Source organism: Vespa mandarinia, chromosome 13 (genome assembly GCF_050613455.1).
Source record: "Vespa mandarinia isolate Hongniang chromosome 13, ASM5061345v1, whole genome shotgun sequence".
Classification (NCBI taxonomy): Eukaryota; Metazoa; Arthropoda; class Insecta; order Hymenoptera; family Vespidae; genus Vespa; species Vespa mandarinia.
Genome location: NC_140822.1, coordinates 3709965 through 3732012, shown reverse-complemented (window position 1 = coordinate 3732012; position 22048 = coordinate 3709965). Strand labels below are relative to the sequence as shown.

General features: G+C 25.8%; 2 protein-coding genes across 3 annotated transcripts; one reads left to right on the top strand and one right to left on the bottom strand.

Annotated features, from left to right (window-relative positions):
* Positions 1–9240: 9240 nt before the first annotated feature.
* Nup107 (nuclear pore complex protein Nup107) lies at positions 9241–13127 on the bottom strand. Of its 2 annotated transcripts, XM_085661129.1 has the most exons (7): positions 12724–12851; positions 12429–12638; positions 11624–12310; positions 10691–11544; positions 10240–10557; positions 9872–10144; positions 9241–9774 (listed from the first exon to the last, which is right to left on the bottom strand). In XM_085661129.1, the coding sequence occupies exons 2-7, from the start codon at positions 12625–12627 to the stop codon at positions 9673–9675; spliced, it is 2433 nt and encodes an 810-aa protein (XP_085517255.1). In that variant the 5' UTR covers positions 12628–12638; positions 12724–12851; the 3' UTR covers positions 9241–9672. The 2 variants fall into 2 exon arrangements, with proteins under 2 accessions (XP_085517255.1, XP_035727965.1); XM_035872072.2 differs by having other exon boundaries at positions 9242–9774; positions 12429–13127.
* A 1570-nt stretch (positions 13128–14697) lies between these two features.
* On the top strand, positions 14698–21095 carry Myo31DF (Unconventional myosin ID). The gene is made up of 15 exons (XM_035872071.2): positions 14698–15077; positions 16319–16425; positions 16513–16708; positions 16965–17184; positions 17268–17477; positions 17551–17754; positions 17840–18032; positions 18487–18656; positions 18741–19001; positions 19113–19357; positions 19435–19597; positions 19765–20097; positions 20169–20359; positions 20431–20679; positions 20763–21095. The coding sequence occupies exons 1-15, from the start codon at positions 14989–14991 to the stop codon at positions 20968–20970; spliced, it is 3039 nt and encodes a 1012-aa protein (XP_035727964.1). The 5' UTR covers positions 14698–14988; the 3' UTR covers positions 20971–21095.
* The last annotated feature ends 953 nt before the right edge of the window (positions 21096–22048 follow it).

The following is a 22048-nucleotide window of genomic DNA, read 5'->3' as shown; positions in this document are numbered from 1 at the left end:
ATACATACATATATATATATATATATATATATACATTCAAGACAATATCAACATATATATATATATATATATATATATATATATATATATACATATAAAAATATAAAGAAACGAAGATGAAAGAGGAAGAAAATTCTGACAATAAGATCGATCCTGAGAATATTAGAAAATATTGACAATAATAAATAAATGACGCGACGGACAATAATACAGTCGTTGATAATATCTGGACAATAATAATAACGAAAGAAAACATTCCTTTCGTATGGAAGTATCGTTGATGGCTCTTTAACAGAAAAAAAATATATATACATACATACGTACATATACATACACACAATCAAACATATATACACACACGATACTTCAAATAATGCATACATGAGTATCCATCATGTATGACTGACCGATATTACGTATTGATATACATAAATACTATATACATAAATAATAACTGATCATATAGAGATAAACGCGATCGGGTTGTTAACTGGAGTGATCGGTCATATATAAATAAATAAATAAATAAATAAATAAATACGTATATACATACATGCATACATACTTACCATACAAACATACATAAACACACACACACACACAAACACATATCTCTGTACAATGTAAATTTTGCACAAAGCTATATAGTTGGATTTAACGTAAATATACATCATTATCATTATCATCGATTTAACTCGTAGTAGCGTTTAAGAAATATACATTTATAAATGCTGTCGACTTGACAATAATTCGTAGGATAGCCAATCGAGACGAGATCGGATTTAAATAAGAAATGAAGGTGGATGAGAATTGCACAAGAAAATAATGAAAATAATGAACTTTAAAATAAGGAACTATTTTTACTTTTTTATTACATATTTTTTTTTTTTATTTTTCTCTTTTAATTTCTATTTTCTTCGCGGGAGGGCAGGTGGGAGGGGAAACGCGGGAGCTGGGGTAAGTCTAATTAAAAAACTTAACTCCCACTTAACGTATAATATACTATAACGTATAGACAGGATATAATATAAATATATACATATATATACATACATATATATATATATATATATATATATATATGTATATAGACATAAAAAAAAACTATGGAGCGGACCTTCCTACAACGGAATGAAAGTATAAAATGTGCCTTGGGTGCAGATAATAATAACAAAAAGAGAAAAACAAAAAACAAAAAAAAAAATAACAAAGAATGAAAGAAACAGAAAGCAAGAAGAAAGAAAGAAAAAAAAATTTATGCTTATTCATTTGAATTAGGATTCACTCGGACAGGAGATACCCTGCAGTACTTAGGAACTGGTTTCTTGTGTACGTGAGAAAAGCAAGAGCACGCGTTTAAATTATACCGTCTTTCTATTATAATATATTATAAAAAAAAAAAAAAAAAAGTGGTTTACCTGCGGTGAGGTCAATAAATATATAAATAAATAAAGAAAGAAAGAAAGAAAGAAAAGAAGAAAGAAAGGAAGAAATGAAAAAATTACAAAAATGCGCACAACGAGTATGTATTAAACCATTTAATGATGAAGCCACGCCGAGCTCGTACGATCAAATCGTACAATATTGCCGGCTACCGAAGAAAATCTATCTTTTTCTTCAGATGAACGAAAAAAAAAACAAAACAAAAAAAAATAAGCAAAGAATAAATAAATAAATAAATAAATAAATAAATAAATAGATGAAAGTACGAAAGCTTTTTTTGTCTAAAGTATGTTCGTGCGTTAAGCGTATGTACATACATTAGAAAGAAAAAAAAAAAAAAATAGAGGATATTACCACACTACATATAGAAAAACTGAGCGACGTGCAACCAAGAAATCAGCGAAATACATAATCACTTTAGAGAGAGAGAGAGAGAGAGAGAGAGAGAGAGAGAGAGAGAGAGAGAGAGAGAGAGAGAGAGAGAGAGAGAGAGAGAGAGAGAGAGAGAGAGAGAGAGAGAGAGACAAAAACAGAGAGAGAAAAAGATATATATATATATATATATTTATATATATACATATATATATATATATATATATTTATATATATACATATATATATATATATATATATATTTATATATATACATATATATATATATATATATATATATATATATACGTATGTATATAAGAAGATGTAGAATTAAAAAGAAAGTCTTAAAAATCTCTGATTAACAGATGTGTGTCCAGCTTCTAAGTGCCGCCGGGGTATCCTCTAAATTCTAAGCAAACTAATTTTTTGCAATTTATAATGCTTACATTGCTCTCGAAGACCATTAGGTATTTATTATTAAATCGATAAATAAATAAAGAAAGTTAATAACACTAAGCTATATATAATTATTTTATGCTATACATTTAAATATATACATTAGAAAAAAAGAAAGAGAGAGGGAGAGAGAAAGAGAAGGAGAAAGAGAGAGAGAGAGAGAGAGAGAGAGAGAGAGAGAGAGAGAGAGAGAGAGAGAGAGAGAGAGAAAGAGAGAAATATGTGTAAAGGTACTATACACATATACACGCACACACATCTAACACAGCACAGTTATATGAAGAGATTGAAAAATACTTTCGGAACAAAAATTAAAGGAGAATCGATTAAGCGGATAAAAACGTACGATAATAAAAATTGATTGTTGATTAGAGCCTAATATCTACGTGTTAAAAAAAAAAAAAAAGAAAAAAAAACAAAAAAGACATAAATGAAAAAAGATAAAAAAAAATAATAATAATAAATAAACGAATAAATAAAAATAAAAAGCAACGCGTTATAACTAAGTTAAAATAAGATACTCTCGATATATCGATGTTAATATCAATTTTGCAATTCAAATTTCTCTCGGGCGAAAATGGCGAATTTATAATGATTATTCCTGCAGATCTTATTATATCAGAGCCATAGTTCGTTCGTTCTTTCGTTTCTTCTAAAAAGAAAAAAAAAAGAGAGTGAGAGAGATGAAAAGGATAAGAAAAGGGATGATACTGATCACTGTAAAGTAAAGAAACGAAGTAAAACTAAAAAGAAAAAAGAAAAGAAAAAGGGAAAAAATAAATAAATAAAAAGAAAAAAGAGAAAAAGAGAGAGAGAAAGAGATGATAGAGTGACAAGCTTGAATCAAAAGAGATATAAACTTTCTCTGTAAAAGACAATAAAAAAAAGGAAAAAAGAAAAAAAATGTTCCACTTGCAGGATTAAATGATAATAGTAATTATCGACTGTCCCGTGAAAAGATAATTAATATGAAAAAAAAAAAAAAAAAAAAAGAAAGAAAGAAAGAACTGATGATATCCGCTATTATTTGAAATTCGAAAAAGAACAGAAACAAAGAGGAAAAAAAATGAAAAGAATAGAAAAGAAAAAAGAAATTTTGTCTCAATATTGAAAAGTTTCATATCTTTGTACGGGTAATATCGTCTTGTGATCGTACAAAATAATGAAAATGATAAAATATCAAACAAAAGAAAAAGTCCAGCGGAAGAGAAGAGAAGAAAAGAAGAAAAAGAAAGGACAATAACAAAAACAACAACAAAAACAATAACAATAATTAAGAAAAAAAAATACAAAAAAACAGTTACATTGTGTACAATTTTGCAATAAATTACGCGTAGGTCATGTAGAGGAATTATCATACATACATTGCATATATATATACATACATACATACATATATATATATATATACATATATATATATATATATATGCACATACATATTCTATTTCTTCAAAAAAAAAAAAAAAAAGATAAATAAATAAATAACTAATTAAATAAAAATAATAATAAATCTAATAAATAAAAAGATACATACATATATACATACAAAATAAATGTATGTACAAAATACAGGCGAATAGATAAATTATTATAACGAAAAAGAGAAACTATAAATTTTTGTCTCTCTTTCTGTCTGTCTCTCTCTCTCTCTCTCTCTCTCTCTCTCTCTCTCTCTCTTTCTCTCTTTCTCTCTTTCTCTCTCTTTCTCTCTCTTTCTCTCTCTTTCTCTCTCTCTTTCTCTCTTTCTCTCTCTTTCTCTCTCTTTCTCTCTCTTTCTCTCTCTCTTTCTCTCTCTTTCTCTCTCTTTCTCTCTCTCTTTCTCTCTCTTTCTCTCTCTTTCTCTCTCTAAATATTGTTTCTATACTAATTACTCGTACAATATTTTTATTTTATTTCTGTTTTTATACTCTTATAATCTACTTCATATTTCGATTATAAAAGTCGTACGAATTCCGAGCCCAATTTTAAATTCTTTTCTGGAGTAGCTCCGACATTATACAAAATTGTTAGATGATAAAGAAAACACGATAGTATTAGATTCTAGGAAATTTTTATTTTAATTGTTTTTCTTTTTTTATGGTTTTTCTTTCTATATTATATGTATGCATTATTATTATTATTATTATTATTATTATTATTATTATTATTATTATTAATATTGTATTGTATTATTATGATTGTAATAATCGATAATATATATATATATATATACATATATATAGAAAGATAATATCAGGTGCTGGGAACCGAGTTTAATGATAGATAATTATAATATTAATTATTATAATTATATTATATATTGTTACTATTATTATTATCATTATTATCATCATTATCATTATTATTATTATTATTATTAATATTATTATTAATTATTTTTTACATATATATATATATATATATATAAAACAAAAAAGAAGTAGTCAGTTTCATCTTATAATAATTGCAAAGCGACACACATTTCGTACACATGTGTATATCGTCTCACAATAGGAAAGAAATATCTCTAATTTAAGTCCTTGATTTCCGTTCTTATTTCGACTCTTATAAATATTTCAGTCATCTCATATATATATATATATATATATATATATATATATATATATATATATATGTCCGTATATGTATGTCCGTAAATACAACAACGCAAAACTAGACTTTTAAATAATATGTATGTATGCATTTACATACATTAAAGAAAAAAAATAAAAAAGAAAGAAATAAAAGAAAGAAGGAGAAGAAGCATATCGATTTTAATATCTTCGTAATTAATAACAATAATAATAATAACATTTTTTAATAAATATTATTATTATAGATGTATGAAAAAAAAAGAAAAAAAAAAGAGAGAGACAAAGAGAGAGAAAGAGAAAAAAATATATATATAATAGAGAAAATGAACTAATAATAATTATAAAAAACTATTATTATTATTATTATTATTATTATTATTATTATTATTATTATTATTATTTTATTTTATTTTATTTTATGATTATTATTATTATTTTTATTATTATTATTATTATTATTATTATTATTATTATTATTATTATTATTATTATTATTATTATTATTATTATTATTATTATTATTATTATTATTATTATTATTATTATTATTATTATAAAAAAATATTCCAATTTCAATTCTCCATCGTTTTTACTTGACATTTTTTCGTAGAAGAAATAAAAAAAGAAAAACATAATCAAAGTACAGTCGTGCAATTGCTGAATAAAATGATTTAAAAAATTTAAAAAGTAAAATAAGAAAAAAAAGGAAGAATGTTCTTCCAAACGTTCAAATAAAGGAAAACTTTAGATAATCGTTTAAGAGAGATAGACAATTGAATGATAAGAAAGCTAAAAAAGGAAAAAAAGAAAAAGACGTTTTATTGATTAACCTCAAATTTCGAATTGGAATATATTAAGAAAGAACGAATGAACGATAGGAGATTGTTTGCGATTTCAAATTTGGCGCACATTTTTAGAACGCCTTATTAAAAGGTAACGAAGAGAAAGAGAGAGAGAGAGAGAAAGAATGACAGGGTGAGAAAGAAAGAGAGAAAGTGACAGAGAGAGAAAGAATATTTTTTCGAATTTTATCTCTTCGTGATAGGAGCTTGTTTTTTCGCGTTAAACGATTTATAAAACAAATAGAAGAAAAAAAAAGACACAATTATAAATGATTATATCTATGCATGTAGAAAAATTGATTAATCAATCTCGAAAAGATTTGTAAAATTAAAATAAATACGTACGTATTTTATATATATATATATATATATATATATATATATATACATATATACATATATATATATTTACATTACCTTAGATCTCTCATGTCTTGTCGAAAACATATACTGACAATGCTGATATGTGCGCGCGCAATGGATCTAGGAAAAAAACAGAAAAAAAAAAATAAAAAAAAGAAGAAGAATATTAAAAAAGAGGAAAAAAAGAACGAAGGAAAATCGTATTAGACGATTTATGTGAAGTAAAAAAACAAATAAAAGTAAATAAGACAAACGTTATTGAATCGAAACGATACAATAACGAAGGATTTGACATATCCTTAAAAAAAAAAGAAGCAACAAAATATTACATACATATTACATACATACATACATACATACATACATACATACATACATACATACATACATACATACATACATACATACATACATATATACATACATACATACATACATAAATACGTATCAAAAATCTTCGTCGAATTTGTAAGTAAACGAAGATATATCAAAACTCTCGTGCAAAAAAAAAAAAGAAATGAATGAATGAATGAATCAAATTATTATAAATACATAAATAAATAAATAAATAAATAAACTGCATATCGAATGTGAACAAGTAGTGCGTGGGAAAAAAAAGGAAAATATGTAATTGAGAACGATTTTTTTTTGTTTTCATCGTTTACGTGTTAGGCTAGGAACTTATGAATAAAAATAAATCTCCTATCCTCGTGTAATATTTCCTATTCTCTAATGAAAAAAGGAAAAAGAAAAAAAAAGAAAGAAAGAAAGAAAGGAAAAAAAAAGAAAAACTAAACATTTTTCAATTTAAATAATTGAAGATCCTCGTATATCTCCTGTTTCGCGTGAGTTCGAATATTTCTGGCAATTAAAAGAAAGTTGGAAAAGAAAGAGAGAGAGAGAGAGAGAAAGAGAAAGAGAAAGAGAGAGAGAGAGAAAGCGTCGATCTTACTACTACTACTACTATTACTAACACTATTAAAAACACATTACGCTATTTCACGCATACACACGAGAAAGGAAAACAATAATAAAAGAGAAAAATTGTATACGAATTTCAATTCGAAAACGTAAACAAATAGAGTTTACTCTGTGAAATGAATTATATCGAACGGTGTGTATATATAATATCTTTGCCTATATATATATTTTTTTTATATTATTATTTTGATTATTTTTTATTACTATTATTATTATTATTATTATTATTATTATTATTATTATTATTATTATTATTATTATTATTATTATTATTATTATTATTATTATTATTATTATTATTATTATTATTATAATTATTATTATTATTATTATTATTATTATTATTATTATTATTATTATTATTATTATTATTATTATTATTATTATTATTATTATTATTATTATTATTATTATTATTATTATTATTATTATTATTATTATTATTATTATTATTATTATTATTATTATTATTATTAGTATTACTATCGTTAATCATAGAAAGCTCCTCTTTTTTTTTATTTCCTATAAATGTCAAGATTAATTGTTATATGCATAAGTGTATACATACGCACTTGTTAGAGAGAGAGAGAGGGAGAGAGAGTGAGAGAGAGAGAGAGAGAGAAAGAGAGAAAGAGAGACAGGGGTGAAAAATGAAAAAAAAGAAAATGAAAAAAAAAAGAAAAAAGTACAGATTCTTAAACTCTATTTAACATCTTATTGTGATGTGACACTAAATAAATAAAAAATAAAAAATAATTGTATCGTGTGTGTGAGAGAATCGACGCGAAGAATTTTTCAACTACGTAAGTGTGTTCTATGATGATCAATCGTGTAAAATAAATCGATGCTTATGGTTCTTTTTTTCATCTTTCTTTAAATTTTCTTTTTTCCAATCTTCTTCTTTATTTTTTTTCTTTCCCTTTTTTTTGGTTATCTTCCTTCCATCTTTGGCTCATATTTGTTCTCTTAAAATAATAATCAAATGAAAGTATTTTTAAGATATTAAAACTCTGTAAAGGATGTTATGTTTTGAAAGATACATATGTATTATTCATCTGTCTTGCAATCAGCTTTACGTGTCAAAATCAAATTTTTATCCCCTTGAATTGTGTGTAATACAGTCTTCTTTTCTCTCTCTCTCTCTCTCTTATAAATGTACAGTCTCTTCGATTTGGTTGGTCAATGTAAAAAAAAAATAAGAAAAGAAGAAAAAGAAAAGAAAAATATAAAACACAAAAAGAGAGGGGTAGGGAAAGAGAGAGAGAGAAAGAGAGAGAGAGAGAGAGAGAGAGAGAGAAAAGAAATGCAAAAGACACAAACAAATCTTTTCTCTAAGAAAAACAGCACTTTGTAAATTGCTAATTTGTTCTTATAGTTTATGCTTATTAAAAAACTTTTTATTTACTTTACGCTTAATGCACAAAAAGAAAAAAAATATTTTGGTGTAATGAAAAGCATCGAAAAACAAGTCATTTTTGTATATCAATAAAATATACAATTTTCAAGTTAAATAATCAGACCGTAATGCTAATAGAAGGAATATAAAAGAAAGACTGTTCTCGCTAGGAAAAAAAAAAAAAAAAAAGGAAAAAAAAATATTTCACTTCTGTTCGCTTCATATGTATATATAAAAACTCTTGTGTTTAAAATTTGATTCATCTAATGAAAATAAATAATGATATTACTTTGATATCGCTATTAAAATATAAGTATAATATAAATACAATATTGTCCTTTTATCGTAGATATCAGTGTCGCGAGTGATTGAAAAATATCGATTCAAGTATTATTACCATCCACTATAAACGTTATGAACGTTATATAAATTACCATTGACAGTGGATCTTATTGCCTTTTAATTTTGTTGAACTTGAGAAAACGGATCAGCTTTGTATAATAAAAATACTATCAACGTGATGTCATGATAATATTTCTATCACAAATACATACCATATTAATCACATATACAAATTGCAATTTTTGCTATAAGCCTCTTTTGTTCTGTACGTTTACTATATAGTATTACATATATTCATAACAAACTACCAGCAATAGCATGTAATGATAGTTATACTACCATTAATTATAAAAATATTTTACAAAGAATAAAATGTGTCCAGATTGACATTAAAAGAAAGAAAGAAGAAAAAAAAGAGAAGAAAAAAAAAAGAAAAAGGAAAGATTGTTTATTGAGGCAACGGAATAATGGGCAATTACGATCCATAATTAGTGGTATCAAAAAAAAAAGAAAAAAAAAAGGAAAAAATAGAAAAAAGAAAAAAGAAAAAACAAAGATATTAGTTGTTCTTCTCATTATTATCCCTTCTTAAAATTTCTCCGCGGTTTTTTTTTATATTACTCCATATTACTCCATATTACTCCATGTCCATCGAATTGCATCTCTGACAGCGCTATATTTATTCGCAACTACATGAACAAACATCTAAATACTTATTTGGTATATATATATATAATGTATTGATTATATAAATTATTGAACATTGTATCAAATTTTATATTCACTTCTTGTGGTTGACAATAAACTGATTTTATAAAAAAAAAAAAAAGAAAAAAAGAAAAGAAAAACAAAAGAGAATTCTTCTTAAACAAAATTACAATAGTATTTTACAGAAACATTATTTTGGATATCCCCATGGATCTTTTTTCTGATCCATCAGAATGAGGGAAGATTCACAAATTTTTTTAAATATTTCACGAAGTCGTCCCTTAGGGAATACCTGTAAGAAAAAAAAAGAAAAAAAAGGATAAAACAAATTTTATGGTATACTTTATACATATAATAATCATAAATATCTTTTCTTAAAAAATGCATACTTCAAACAATTGGTATTGTTCACACGCAAGAATATCAGCTAATTGTATGCAACCAGCATGTTCGTTCATTTCAGACATGACAGTGTGTAACAAGAGTGCAATTTTGGGAATGCATAATTCGCGTAACTTTTTCAATTGATGTTCCCTTAATACTTCTTCCGGTATAGATGGCTCATCTGAATTAACATCGACTTCATCTGAATTATTATTGGAATCAACGAGCCAACCACCATCGGGAAATAAAAGAACGTTAAATAAAAGCTGTTTAACTGCCTAATAAAAAAAAAAAAAGAAAAGAAATAATACATGATTAATATTAAACTTCTCAATCTATTTAAGAATTATTTCTAATACTCTTAAACACAGACTTTGGTATGATGTTGCATAGTACATTTCCATCTATCTAATTCTGTATTATATTGAGCCTTCTTATGATCATAAGCAACTTTTTCTGTAAATGTCGCATAAGCTGGTAGATCTTCTAATGGAGTTGGTTTACCATGATGGAAATGAGAAAACCATTCTGAAAAACCTTCCTGTGCATCAAGATATGTTTTATAACATAAATATTCTCTAATAGCATTCGCTGCCCTTTTTGATAAATTATCAGTTATTGTAAGGTTCGCAAGCGTACTTTCCATAGTTGGATATTCAGCCATAACTGATTCAATAGAATCTGGTGGAATCTAAAATATATATATGTTTTAAAACTGTTATATATATATATATATATATATATATATATATATATATATATATATATATAAAACATAGTTTTAAAAATGAAATCAAATTAAAAATTAAATAATTATTTTGTACTTTATTGAAAGCTTTTCGTGCAGCATCAAGTTTTTCATTGGTAAGAAAATATCTTATCAGTGCATTAGTTTGCCACAATGCTTCCTCTCGTTGGCTCTGATAGAAAATAACCCAATCCAAAGCATTGACCTTCTCCATGTCCGCATCTGTGATAGTACCTTTTAAATCATCTGATTTGATCTCTGTTTTCTTTTGACGTATACTTTCCACAACTGTCTTTGTAATAGCTTCAACATTCAAATTAGCATCTTCTGCAGCAGCTAAACATCTCTTACGTTGCTCGTAATCCGTAACATTTTCTAAATATGAGGCATAATTTGATATTTGATCTTCTTGTGGTAAAGTAGCTGTATAAAATGCAATCAAAATTGGATCACCCATTCTAATAAGTATTCTTACATACGCCTGTAATACTTTATCTCCTATTTTATCCTTTGTATTTTTTCCAATTTGTCGTAAAAAGAGAATTAAATGTGCTAAAAATCTTAAAAACTGTGGATCACAGGTCCCTAGATCTATCATACTTTCAACTTCTTCCATTAACTTTGGAATCTGATCTAATATTAAATACTTTTGTATAAGATGATCTGGTTTATTAGCTTGAGCACGTATCAATTCATTTTTTGAAGCATGAAGCTCTTTAAATATTTCTTCTAACGAAATGTTATTCTTCCAGTATTCTTCAGGCATGGCTGTGTAATTTTTTGGCATTGTATCTCTCACTTCTGCTTCAACTTTAACATCCAAAAGACCCTTCATGTAACCCCATAATGCATCCTGCCAAGACAAAGCAATTTGTAGCAACTGTTGAACATTGCCACAAAGACTAGCATAAATGGCACGATAAAACTGTCCTGAATAAGAAACAAAAATTATATTATTTGAATAATAATATATGTCATATTTGATGATAAAACAAACGAATTTTATTACCGATACGTTTGTCCTGCGAAAGTTCCCAAGCACATAGCTTCCAAAGATCTCTATTAGGATTACCTACAATAGGTACCTTGGTATCTGTCAAAGGATTGTTATAATTTGGATCATGATGCGGTATCCATCCTAATAAACATGCAGCTCTCCATGGTTGACCACAATGAATAGATAAAGCTTGTGCTTTTTGAAGACGGCCACAACGTACTTCTATAAACATTCGTTTTTCAAGTCTAGTATCATCTTCTCTATCTAAATCATGCAGTGGTTTGCCTTCTCTTATAGGAGCATCAGGATCCATAGAAGATACTAACGGTCTAGAAGATCCAAAAGCCATTCCCAAATTTTTATTTTGCAATTGATATAATGTATTTTCCCAAGCAACAGTTTTATCGGTAAAACATTCTATATTTGGTGATCTATTAGCTTGATCCAATGCATTTTTTTCTAACCAATCTATAATTAATTGATATTCTCTTGTCTGACTCTCTGTTTTATATAAATGATTTATAACATTTTTTTCCGAGATATAAGTAACTTCTGAATTATCTTCCATTTGAGCATCAAATTCTGATGTATTTATCCTATTTTGATAAAGACAATATATAAGTCTCCAAGTATTTCTTTCATTTTCTAATGATATTTCTTCGGAAGATATCACTGTATTTTCAACCTTAGCTTGCATGCCTATATTAAAATGTACAAAGATTATGGATAAAGAATTAGAACTATTAAAGAACGAAAAGACGAAAGAATAAAATATTGTTAATTTATATAGAATTTATAAACTAAGAATAAGATTTACCTCTAATTATTTCCAAAGTGTCTGTACAACTTTGTATAAAATCTGCAATGGTATCGAATACTTGTAATTCAGAAAGATGTGCTTGCACGCATTGTAAAAAATCATAGTACAATTTTGTATTAGCCTCACGCCATGGTTCGTTTGCTTTCAAAATTATTCCTGTTACACTACTATCTTCCATGATCTCCCGTAGGGTCATATCATTTTTTTCTGAACATGCCATTATATCACGTATTTCATGAGGTGCAACGGTTAAAGATGTATCTACGTCTGAATAATTGTGACCCTTCATTACCTTTGTATTAAGATAATTCCTAGAAGATATTCTCGGACTGTGTGTGTCATTAAGTTGATTTGTATCTTCATCCTTGCGAGGTTGAGTATTTTGTTGCAAGGATATCCTCTTTGGCGTAGTACTCTTTGTACTTAACCTTAAAAATGATTTTCTATGTGCAGTCTCTTGATTTAAAAGTCGTATAGATTGCGCCAAATTTTCTTTCGTATCGATTACGTCCTCCATTTGAAAAGACTATTCCGAATTTGTTCGTATAACTTGCGTATCCGAAGTAACATGTGAAAATATATTTAACTTATTAAAAATACGTCTTTATTCAATAAGATAGACCGGCTTTCTTCGACATCAACATACATTTGTTAAACTAACCTCTCGTTCAAAGACATTTAGTTCATTAAAGATTTTACTCGATTAGATGGCGCTGAAAACGTATGTCTAGATAGCCAAATAACATAAGATTTTTCTTAGCCAATCACGTTCAAGCAATCTCTTGACATCATAGAAAGCAATTTAATATATTCATTTTTCTTGAATAGAAAAAAAAACACACGAGAAACTTATAATTTAAAATTTCATTACTTAAAAATTTTAATCTCGGAATAGTTGGCCTTATGTAAATATAAACGGACTTTTTATTAACTTTGGCGATTACCGGAGTTAGTTTTCTCTTACACTCCGACGAATGCACATCGAAGCTCTTTTTTTTTAAAACGTAAAAATTTATAAATTAATACTTTTAATAATTTTCTAACTATTTAAAAAATCTTTAATCTACACGGAGTACAATAAATTAATATTTAAATCATAATACATTCGCTTAAACATTAAAAAGACGATAAAATGTGAGAAACTTAAAATAATTTTAATTTAAAATTTCAATACTTAAAAATTTTTTATCTGTGATTTGCTTGTGTAATATAAACGGATCTTTTATTAACTTTAATTACAGAGTTACTTTTCTTCTATACTCCAAACAGCAAACATACTTTTTTTTTTCTTTAAATTTGAAATACTTTCGTGTATTCATTTCTTGAATAATTTATATAATTTATTTTCTTTTAGATTCAAATTTTAAGCCGGCAATTCTTTGACTACGTGTGATGTCAACAAAATCAAAACTCTGATCGACTTTGACTGTTACATTGGATCAGCCATCCTTTGGATTCCGATGAATAATCATCGATCCTCTCTCAGAATGTCTTTCCTGCATATAACAATAAAGATTTAAGATAAGTATATTGTTATATCATACATTTCTTGAATAATTTATACAATTTCTTATTATAACAATGGTACTAATCATATTTATAACATACATTCTTTATAACATGCATTGTAAATATCTAATGGCTGGCTTAAATAAGTTTTAATTATAGATATAAGATATATAAGTATCAGTATAAGTATAAATTTAATTAGAAACAACAAATATAAACTTCGTACAATTAACAAACATTTTTCAAGTAATTTATTTTCAAAGAAATATAATCTGCATATGTTTTTCATTTATTTTTGTTAAATGTACTAATATTTTTACTACATATAAAAATTTCTATCCGAACGTTAACTCGAATGTTAGGTTATGTGCAAGAACATATCTACGCACCTTATATATACCGATACTATAGGAGCTGTATGTGAGAATAGCGTTATATTCGCTTACAGTTCATATTTTGTCTATATCTGTCGTTGAAGTCGCATACGCTTCAAACTAACAACCTTACAAATTTAGTGGTAACTTCACCCAATTTCCCGCTAGATGTCTCGTAAATCACATATTTCTCGTAACCTTCAAAATCGTAATGTTGCAATATATATATATGTATATATTGTACGTATATACATTTGAAAAGTTTATTTTTCGCTTGACTTGAACTCTAGGATAACGATTTAATCGTCATATATATTCGACAAGATGTCTTCAAGTCGATGTAATGTTCTTAGAAAAATTCAACGAAAAATTCAAATATAAATATGGAAAGAAATTATTAGAAGAGTATTGAGGCTCTTTATAAGATTTTAAAATTCTTCAAGTTTTGATAGATGGCGATAATATCGTCGCGAATTCAATGCCCTCTGCATCTTACAATGGTATGACGTATAGATAAAACGAGACTTCTAAAATGAGTAACAGCATGTGGAAGTCATTCAGTAGTAGGTACGGTTGACTATTGTTAGTGACATTTAACTATAGTATAAAATAAAACGTTGGATAGATTCTTAAGTTTCGTTGTACACTTGTTATTCCCTTAAACGACAGAAGAAATGGCAACTCAAGAAGATGTTGGCATCAGAGATTTTGTCCTGCTGGATGAGATCAACATTGAGAAGGTCGTGGAAAACTTGAAAGTTAGGTAGGTTTTATTTGATCTCGTCATATTTTTTTTAATAGCATTGAAATTTATCGAAAATCATTTACCGACCATCATTATCTAAATCTTAAAGATTTTTTTGACAGTTTGTACAATAGAATGGGCGCGCGTCTTCGGTTAATTTGTCCTTCTTGATTCGTCCATCTCTAACAAGAGGGCGTGGTTCGCACTTGCAGCAGGTGGTTGAGCGCTAACGATTTAAATTTGATCTTTTAAAAATATAATAATGATAAAATATACACACATAAAAAAAAAAGGAAAGATAATATTTTATTATTAATAAAACACGAAATATATATTTTTGACAGAACATATTTTCGTATAATGTCTTATAATCTAAAAAATTTATAATAAAATCGTAATTAAATGATAATCCGTTGACAACTAGTGTATATATAATTTTACAAATACAATTAATGATTTCTTAATACTTTCTTTTTTTCGATATATTTAATTAATTCTTGAAAAAAAAAAAAGAAATATTTACGTCTTAGACGATGTGTTGCCTTCAGTGCAACGATTCTACACCGTATAAGTACGTAAAATGCTTATCACATTTACGTTAAGTATGAGTCACCTGTTCGTTACATTGATGTGTGTTCGCATTATAATGTTCTTTAAATACTCGTAGACACATTACTTAAGAATGTATCCCATTTATTGTTATCTATGCATATAAATATATATATATATATTCTTTTATTTTATTTTATTTCATTTTATTTTATTTTATTTTATTTTATTTTATTTTATTTTTATTAATAATATTTGCTCAACCATTTACACGAACAGACTTATATCATTCTATTTTTTTATTTTCTTTAAATTTTTTAAACGTACATATAACATTGGAAAAAAGACAAGAATGACGTGTTCATGTGTTTACATTATTGATAACAAAGAATAGAAAATTGCTCTTGATAATTGATCTTGATAGAATGAAATATATATTTCTTTTGTTGATAAAATTTCTTAATCCTCACATTCTTGTTGTTAAATTTTTATTTTCAAAAACAATATAGAAATTATATAACAACAATATAGATCAATCATTTAAATTGTTAGATTTAATTAAATATTTATAATTTAATTAAATATTTATATCATTAAAAAAGAAGTAACTTTTGTATGTTCAATTAAATTTTTTTTTTCTTTTCTTTTTTCTTTTTCTTCTTTTCAAATATTAAAATTCTTTTTGTACAAACACATATTTATTCTTTTAGATTCAAAGGTGGAAAAATATATACATATATTGGGGAAGTGTGCGTAAGTGTTAATCCTTATAAAAGTACAAATATCTATGATGCAAACCATATTAATAAATATAAAGGTAATACAAATAAAATTATACATAAGATTTTGCTTTAATCATTTCTCTTGATGTCTATCAATATATTTATTATTTTCTATTTTCTAGGGAGGGAATTATTTGAAAATCCGCCACACATATTTGCTATTGCGGATTCAGCACATCGTGAGATGAAGCAACAAGGTCGTGACACTTGCATAGTAATCAGTGGTGAATCTGGATCTGGGAAAACAGAGGCTAGTAAAATCATTATGAAGTATATCGCTGCTGTTACTAATCTAAGCGGTCAACAGGAAATTGAAAGGTACTTTATGTTTTTATAGTATGTAATAAAAGATTGATATGAAATACAGGAAAACGCAGTAAATTATAAAATATCATTATCTAATCTACTGTAATCTCTTTTTAGATAGTTAATTTTTCTATTAGACAAAACTGTTTTATTAAACTTTATACTTGATTTTTTATTGTAGCATTTGTTTATATATATATATATATATATATAAACTTAATAATGATAAACTTAAACATGATTACTTTGTTTAATTTGTAAATTTCAGAGTAAAGAATGTGCTTATTCAATCAAATTCTATATTAGAAGCATTTGGAAATGCAAAAACAAATAGAAATGATAATTCCTCTCGTTTTGGAAAATATATGGACATTAATTTTGATTTCAAAGGGGACCCATTGGGTGGACATATAACTAATTATTTACTTGAAAAATCACGAGTAGTTTATCAACAAAAAGGAGAACGTAATTTTCATTGTTTTTATCAGGTATAATCAAAAATATACAATTGATATATTTATGACAAAGTTACAATATTTATTTTACATAATATTTTTTATTTGATTTCTAGCTGATTAATGGTTGTAGCGAAGCTGATTTGCATAAAATGAAATTAGTACGTGATGCTACCGCATATTATTATATCAATAAAGATGATAATAAATCAAATATAAATGATAAAGGTGACTATAAAACAGTAAATGGAGCCATGTCCACTTTAGGATTTTCACAAAATGAAATACAAACAATCTGGAATATTATATCTGGCATTTTGCATCTGGTAATATAATCTATTAATTATTTTATAATATTTATTTCTTTGAATTTTGTTTTCTAATTACTTCATTACTTAGGGTAATATTATGTATAAAATCAATGAAGATAAACTTATTGTTGAGAAAAATAATGCTCTAGCTAATACTGCAGCTTTATTTTCTATTGGTCCAAATGAACTTAGAACTGCTTTATCCCAAAGAGTGATAGCAGCTGGTGGAGAAATTATGCAAAAAACTCATACTTTGGTGGAAGCTGAATATGGTAGGGATGCTTTGGCAAAGGTAACACAAATATTTATAATTGTTACAATTTTATTATGTAATATTATAGTATATAAATAATATTTTGTATTTTGAAATTATTTAGGCAATTTATGAAAGATTGTTTACATGGATTGTGTCACGCGTTAATGATTCAATTAATGTAAATGACACATCTAATACATACAAAACAGTAATTGGTGTGTTAGATATCTATGGATTTGAAATCTTTGATGTGAATAGCTTTGAACAGTTTTGTATCAACTACTGCAATGAAAAATTACAACAACTTTTTATTGGTAAGTCTATTATATATAATACACAATTAATAAATTAAATAACCAATACTCTTATCCTTTGCTTATATTTTTTATTGCATAGTACGTACGATCATATAATACTTTAACATTAATCATGCATCTATATATGCAGTTAAAAATGATAAGTTCATTTAATAGGATCAAGAGTCGTAGCGACTCAACGCCAAGTATATACTTGGTGAGTATAGTATTTTATATGTAAATATAAAAATAAAAATGTGACCAATACTTTTATTTTTCTTATATTTCTCTATTATATGAGTATGTATATATATACATACATACATACATACATACACATACACACACACACACATACATTTATTATGTTATTTATTACATACGTTTATATAATATTTTAATGTTGATTTTGCATCTATTTAAACAGATTATACATCATGATTATATTTAATAAGTAATTATACATTTTCAGAGTTGGTTTTAAAACAAGAACAAGAAGAATATAAGAGGGAAGGAATTGCATGGCAAAATGTTGAGTATTTTAATAATCAAATAATTTGTGACTTAGTGGAATTATCTCATAAGGGAATATTAGCTATCATGGATGAAGCATGTCTCAATGTAGGCAAAGTAACAGATGAGGTATGATAAAAATAAATAATTGAAAAAATTCATCAGTTTTCAATGTTTTCTTAAAATATTCCTAATAATATTCTTTTCTTTCAGATGCTTCTTGAAGCAATGGATATAAAATTGGCAGATCATCAACACTACACTTCTCGTCAATTGAAACCAACAGATAAAGAATTACAACACAAGATTCATTTTAAAATTAAACATTATGCCGGTGATGTTGTATACAACATTAACGGTTTTCTGGATAAAAATAAAGACACTCTTTTTCAAGATTTTAAACGCCTGCTTTATAAAAGTAATGATTCTATAATCAGTAAGATGTGGCCCGAAGGTGCTCAAGATATTACAAAAGTAAGAATATACATATATCTGACAAAGATTATGACAAAAGATCTGACAAAAAATTACATGTTATTATATGTTAATTATTACAAATTAAAATGTGCATTTTGATTATAACAGACTACAAAGAGACCATTGACTGCCGGTACATTATTTCGTAATTCCATGATTGCACTTGTTAAAAATTTAACTAGTAAAGAACCATTTTATATTCGGTGCATAAAACCTAATGAAATTAAGTCAGCTATTGTTTTTGATGATGAAAGAGTAAATCACCAAGTGAGATATTTGGGACTCGTAGAAAATATATTAGTTAGAAGAGCAGGGTTTGCTCATAGACAAAAATATGATAGATTTTTGAAAAGGTACTATATAATTATATTTATATAATTATATTTTATTTTATATGTTTTATGATTTTTGATAAAAAGATATTTTTTAGATATAAGATGATATCGCAATATACTTGGCCAAACTTTAGAGGTGGCAGTGATAAAGATGGAGTTCGTACATTAATGGAAGAAAAAGGTTTTTCAGGTGATGTTAAGTATGGTCATACTAAAATATTTATACGTTCTCCTCAAACATTATTTGCATTAGAAAAGGTTAGTTAATCTTACACATTATTATTATTATTATTATTATTATTATTATTATTATTATTATTATTATTATTATTATTATTATTATTATTATTATTATTATTATATAAATAGAAATACATCATATATAAGTATTAATGTTCTCAAAGCTAACATGTTCTTTATTTTAGGCACGTGAAGATTTAATACCAGGGATTGTAATATTACTTCAAAAACAATGGCGTGGTTATTTATGTCGACAAAATTACAAAAAGATGAAAGCTGCATTGTTTATTATAAGATATTATCGTCAGTATAAGAAATATTCTTATATTAAAGAATTGTTGAAGACTTTTAGTAACGTTAGATCTATGCGTGACCATGGTAAACATTTAACATGGCCAAAAGAAAACTTCGCTGTTCGTGATGTGGTACCTTCATTAAAAATGATTTATGCAAGATGGCGTGCTTGGATGGTGCTTAAAGTTGTCCCAAGAGAAGATTGGCCACAGCTTCGATTAAAAGTAAATAATATAGAAAGAATTTTTTTATCTTATTTTTTTATTATTTTTTACATTTTTATTTTGTATTTCAGATGGCGGCAGGAGCTGTATTACATTCAAAAAGACTTCATTGGGGTCAGGATAGACGTTGGGAAGGAAACTATTTATCTAAGCCAGATGAAAATCCTCACAATGATGTTTTCACTTCTTCTATAAATAATCTTCGAAATACAGATCATTTTAAAACTGTTCTATTCAGTACATTCGTCAGAAAAACTAATAGGTTATTACAAATATTTTTAATGTTTTTATAATACAATCCAATTTGAAATTAACGTTATTTTGTTAATGCAGATTTAATAAACAAGCTGATCGTGTTTTGGTAGTAACAGAACATGCCTTATACAAACTAGAAAGTGTAAAATTTAAAACTATGAAAAAAGGCATACCTATTGCTGAAATTACTGGTTTAAGTGTATCATCTGGAGAAGATCAACTTATAATAATTCATTCTAATCGAGGAAATGATTTTATTATTTCAATCACTGCCAAGGAAGATAGAATTGGAGAACTTGTTGGTATATTAAGTACTAGATATAATCAGTAAGTTAATCTTATATATTTGATATACATTATTCCTAAAATAAATTAACATTGAAAACTAAATCATACAAATTTTTTAATAGATTACGTGGCACTGAACTTCAAGTTACAGTAGATGTAAAGTTTAAGTGTATGCTGGGTAACAAGAGTAAAGTATTACGAGTAGAAGTAATGCCTGATGTAATTGAACCAATATTCAAAAGAGACGGCGATCAAATTATATATGCCATTCCACCATCCATTGGTATAATTGAACCTAATTCCAGACATGAAATCAGAACAGCTAGTTAAGTATAATTTTTAATGAGATATATTTAAATATTAGATTATTTTTAAAAATAGAATTTATATATACGTGTGCTATTATATTATAATTGACAACACTTCTTTTCTAAAATTTAAGCATTGCTGATTATATATATTATATATTAATATTAAATTAATATGTGTATATATATATATATATATATATATATATATATATATATATATATATATATTAATATTAAAATTTTAATTAAGTAATGTAGTAATGAAATAATAATGAAACTAAGTATTGTTATAACATATGTGAAAAATAGCTATATAACATGAGTTAAAAGATTAATATCTATTAGAATTTTATGTGACAAAATACATGAAAGTTTTTTATACTAAAATTTTATATAAAATACTTTCAAAATATATATATATATATGTATATATACATATATATACACATATATACATATATATATATATACATATATATACATATATATGTATATGTAAGTATTTATATATCTATTAACTATTTTAACCGATGGCTATTATTATTTTATATCTGATATCAATTATTTAATATCTGATTGCTTGGTTATACAAAAGAATATCGATTTAAACTTCAAATCATTAAATAATTCTAGAAACTATTTTATAGATGCAAAAATATGAGAAGTGACAATTTTTTTTGTAAATATTATTAAATTAATTCATAGTAAATTCTATTGAATAAACAATATTAATTTTAAATCTTAAGTACACCTATCTAATGATGGAAGTCGTATAACCACATTTCTTGTGATAAGTTGTGCCTAACTGCCTAATAAGAAATATTTCTAAAAGTTAAATAATACCTAAGCAGCATTAGTAATGAATTAATGCGATCAGTAAAAATAAATAATATTTCTTACGATAACAATCGATAAAAAAAGCAAATTATTTCTTTACATTGATCGTTTTAATTTATCATAATCAAAAATCTAAAAGTATATTTGAAATATATAAAATATATATATATGAATAAGAGTGTTTATATAAAATCAATTTTGTAAGACCGTTAAATTTGTAAACTAAAGAAAGGTCTTCTGATTATCCAGGTTAAAATGTT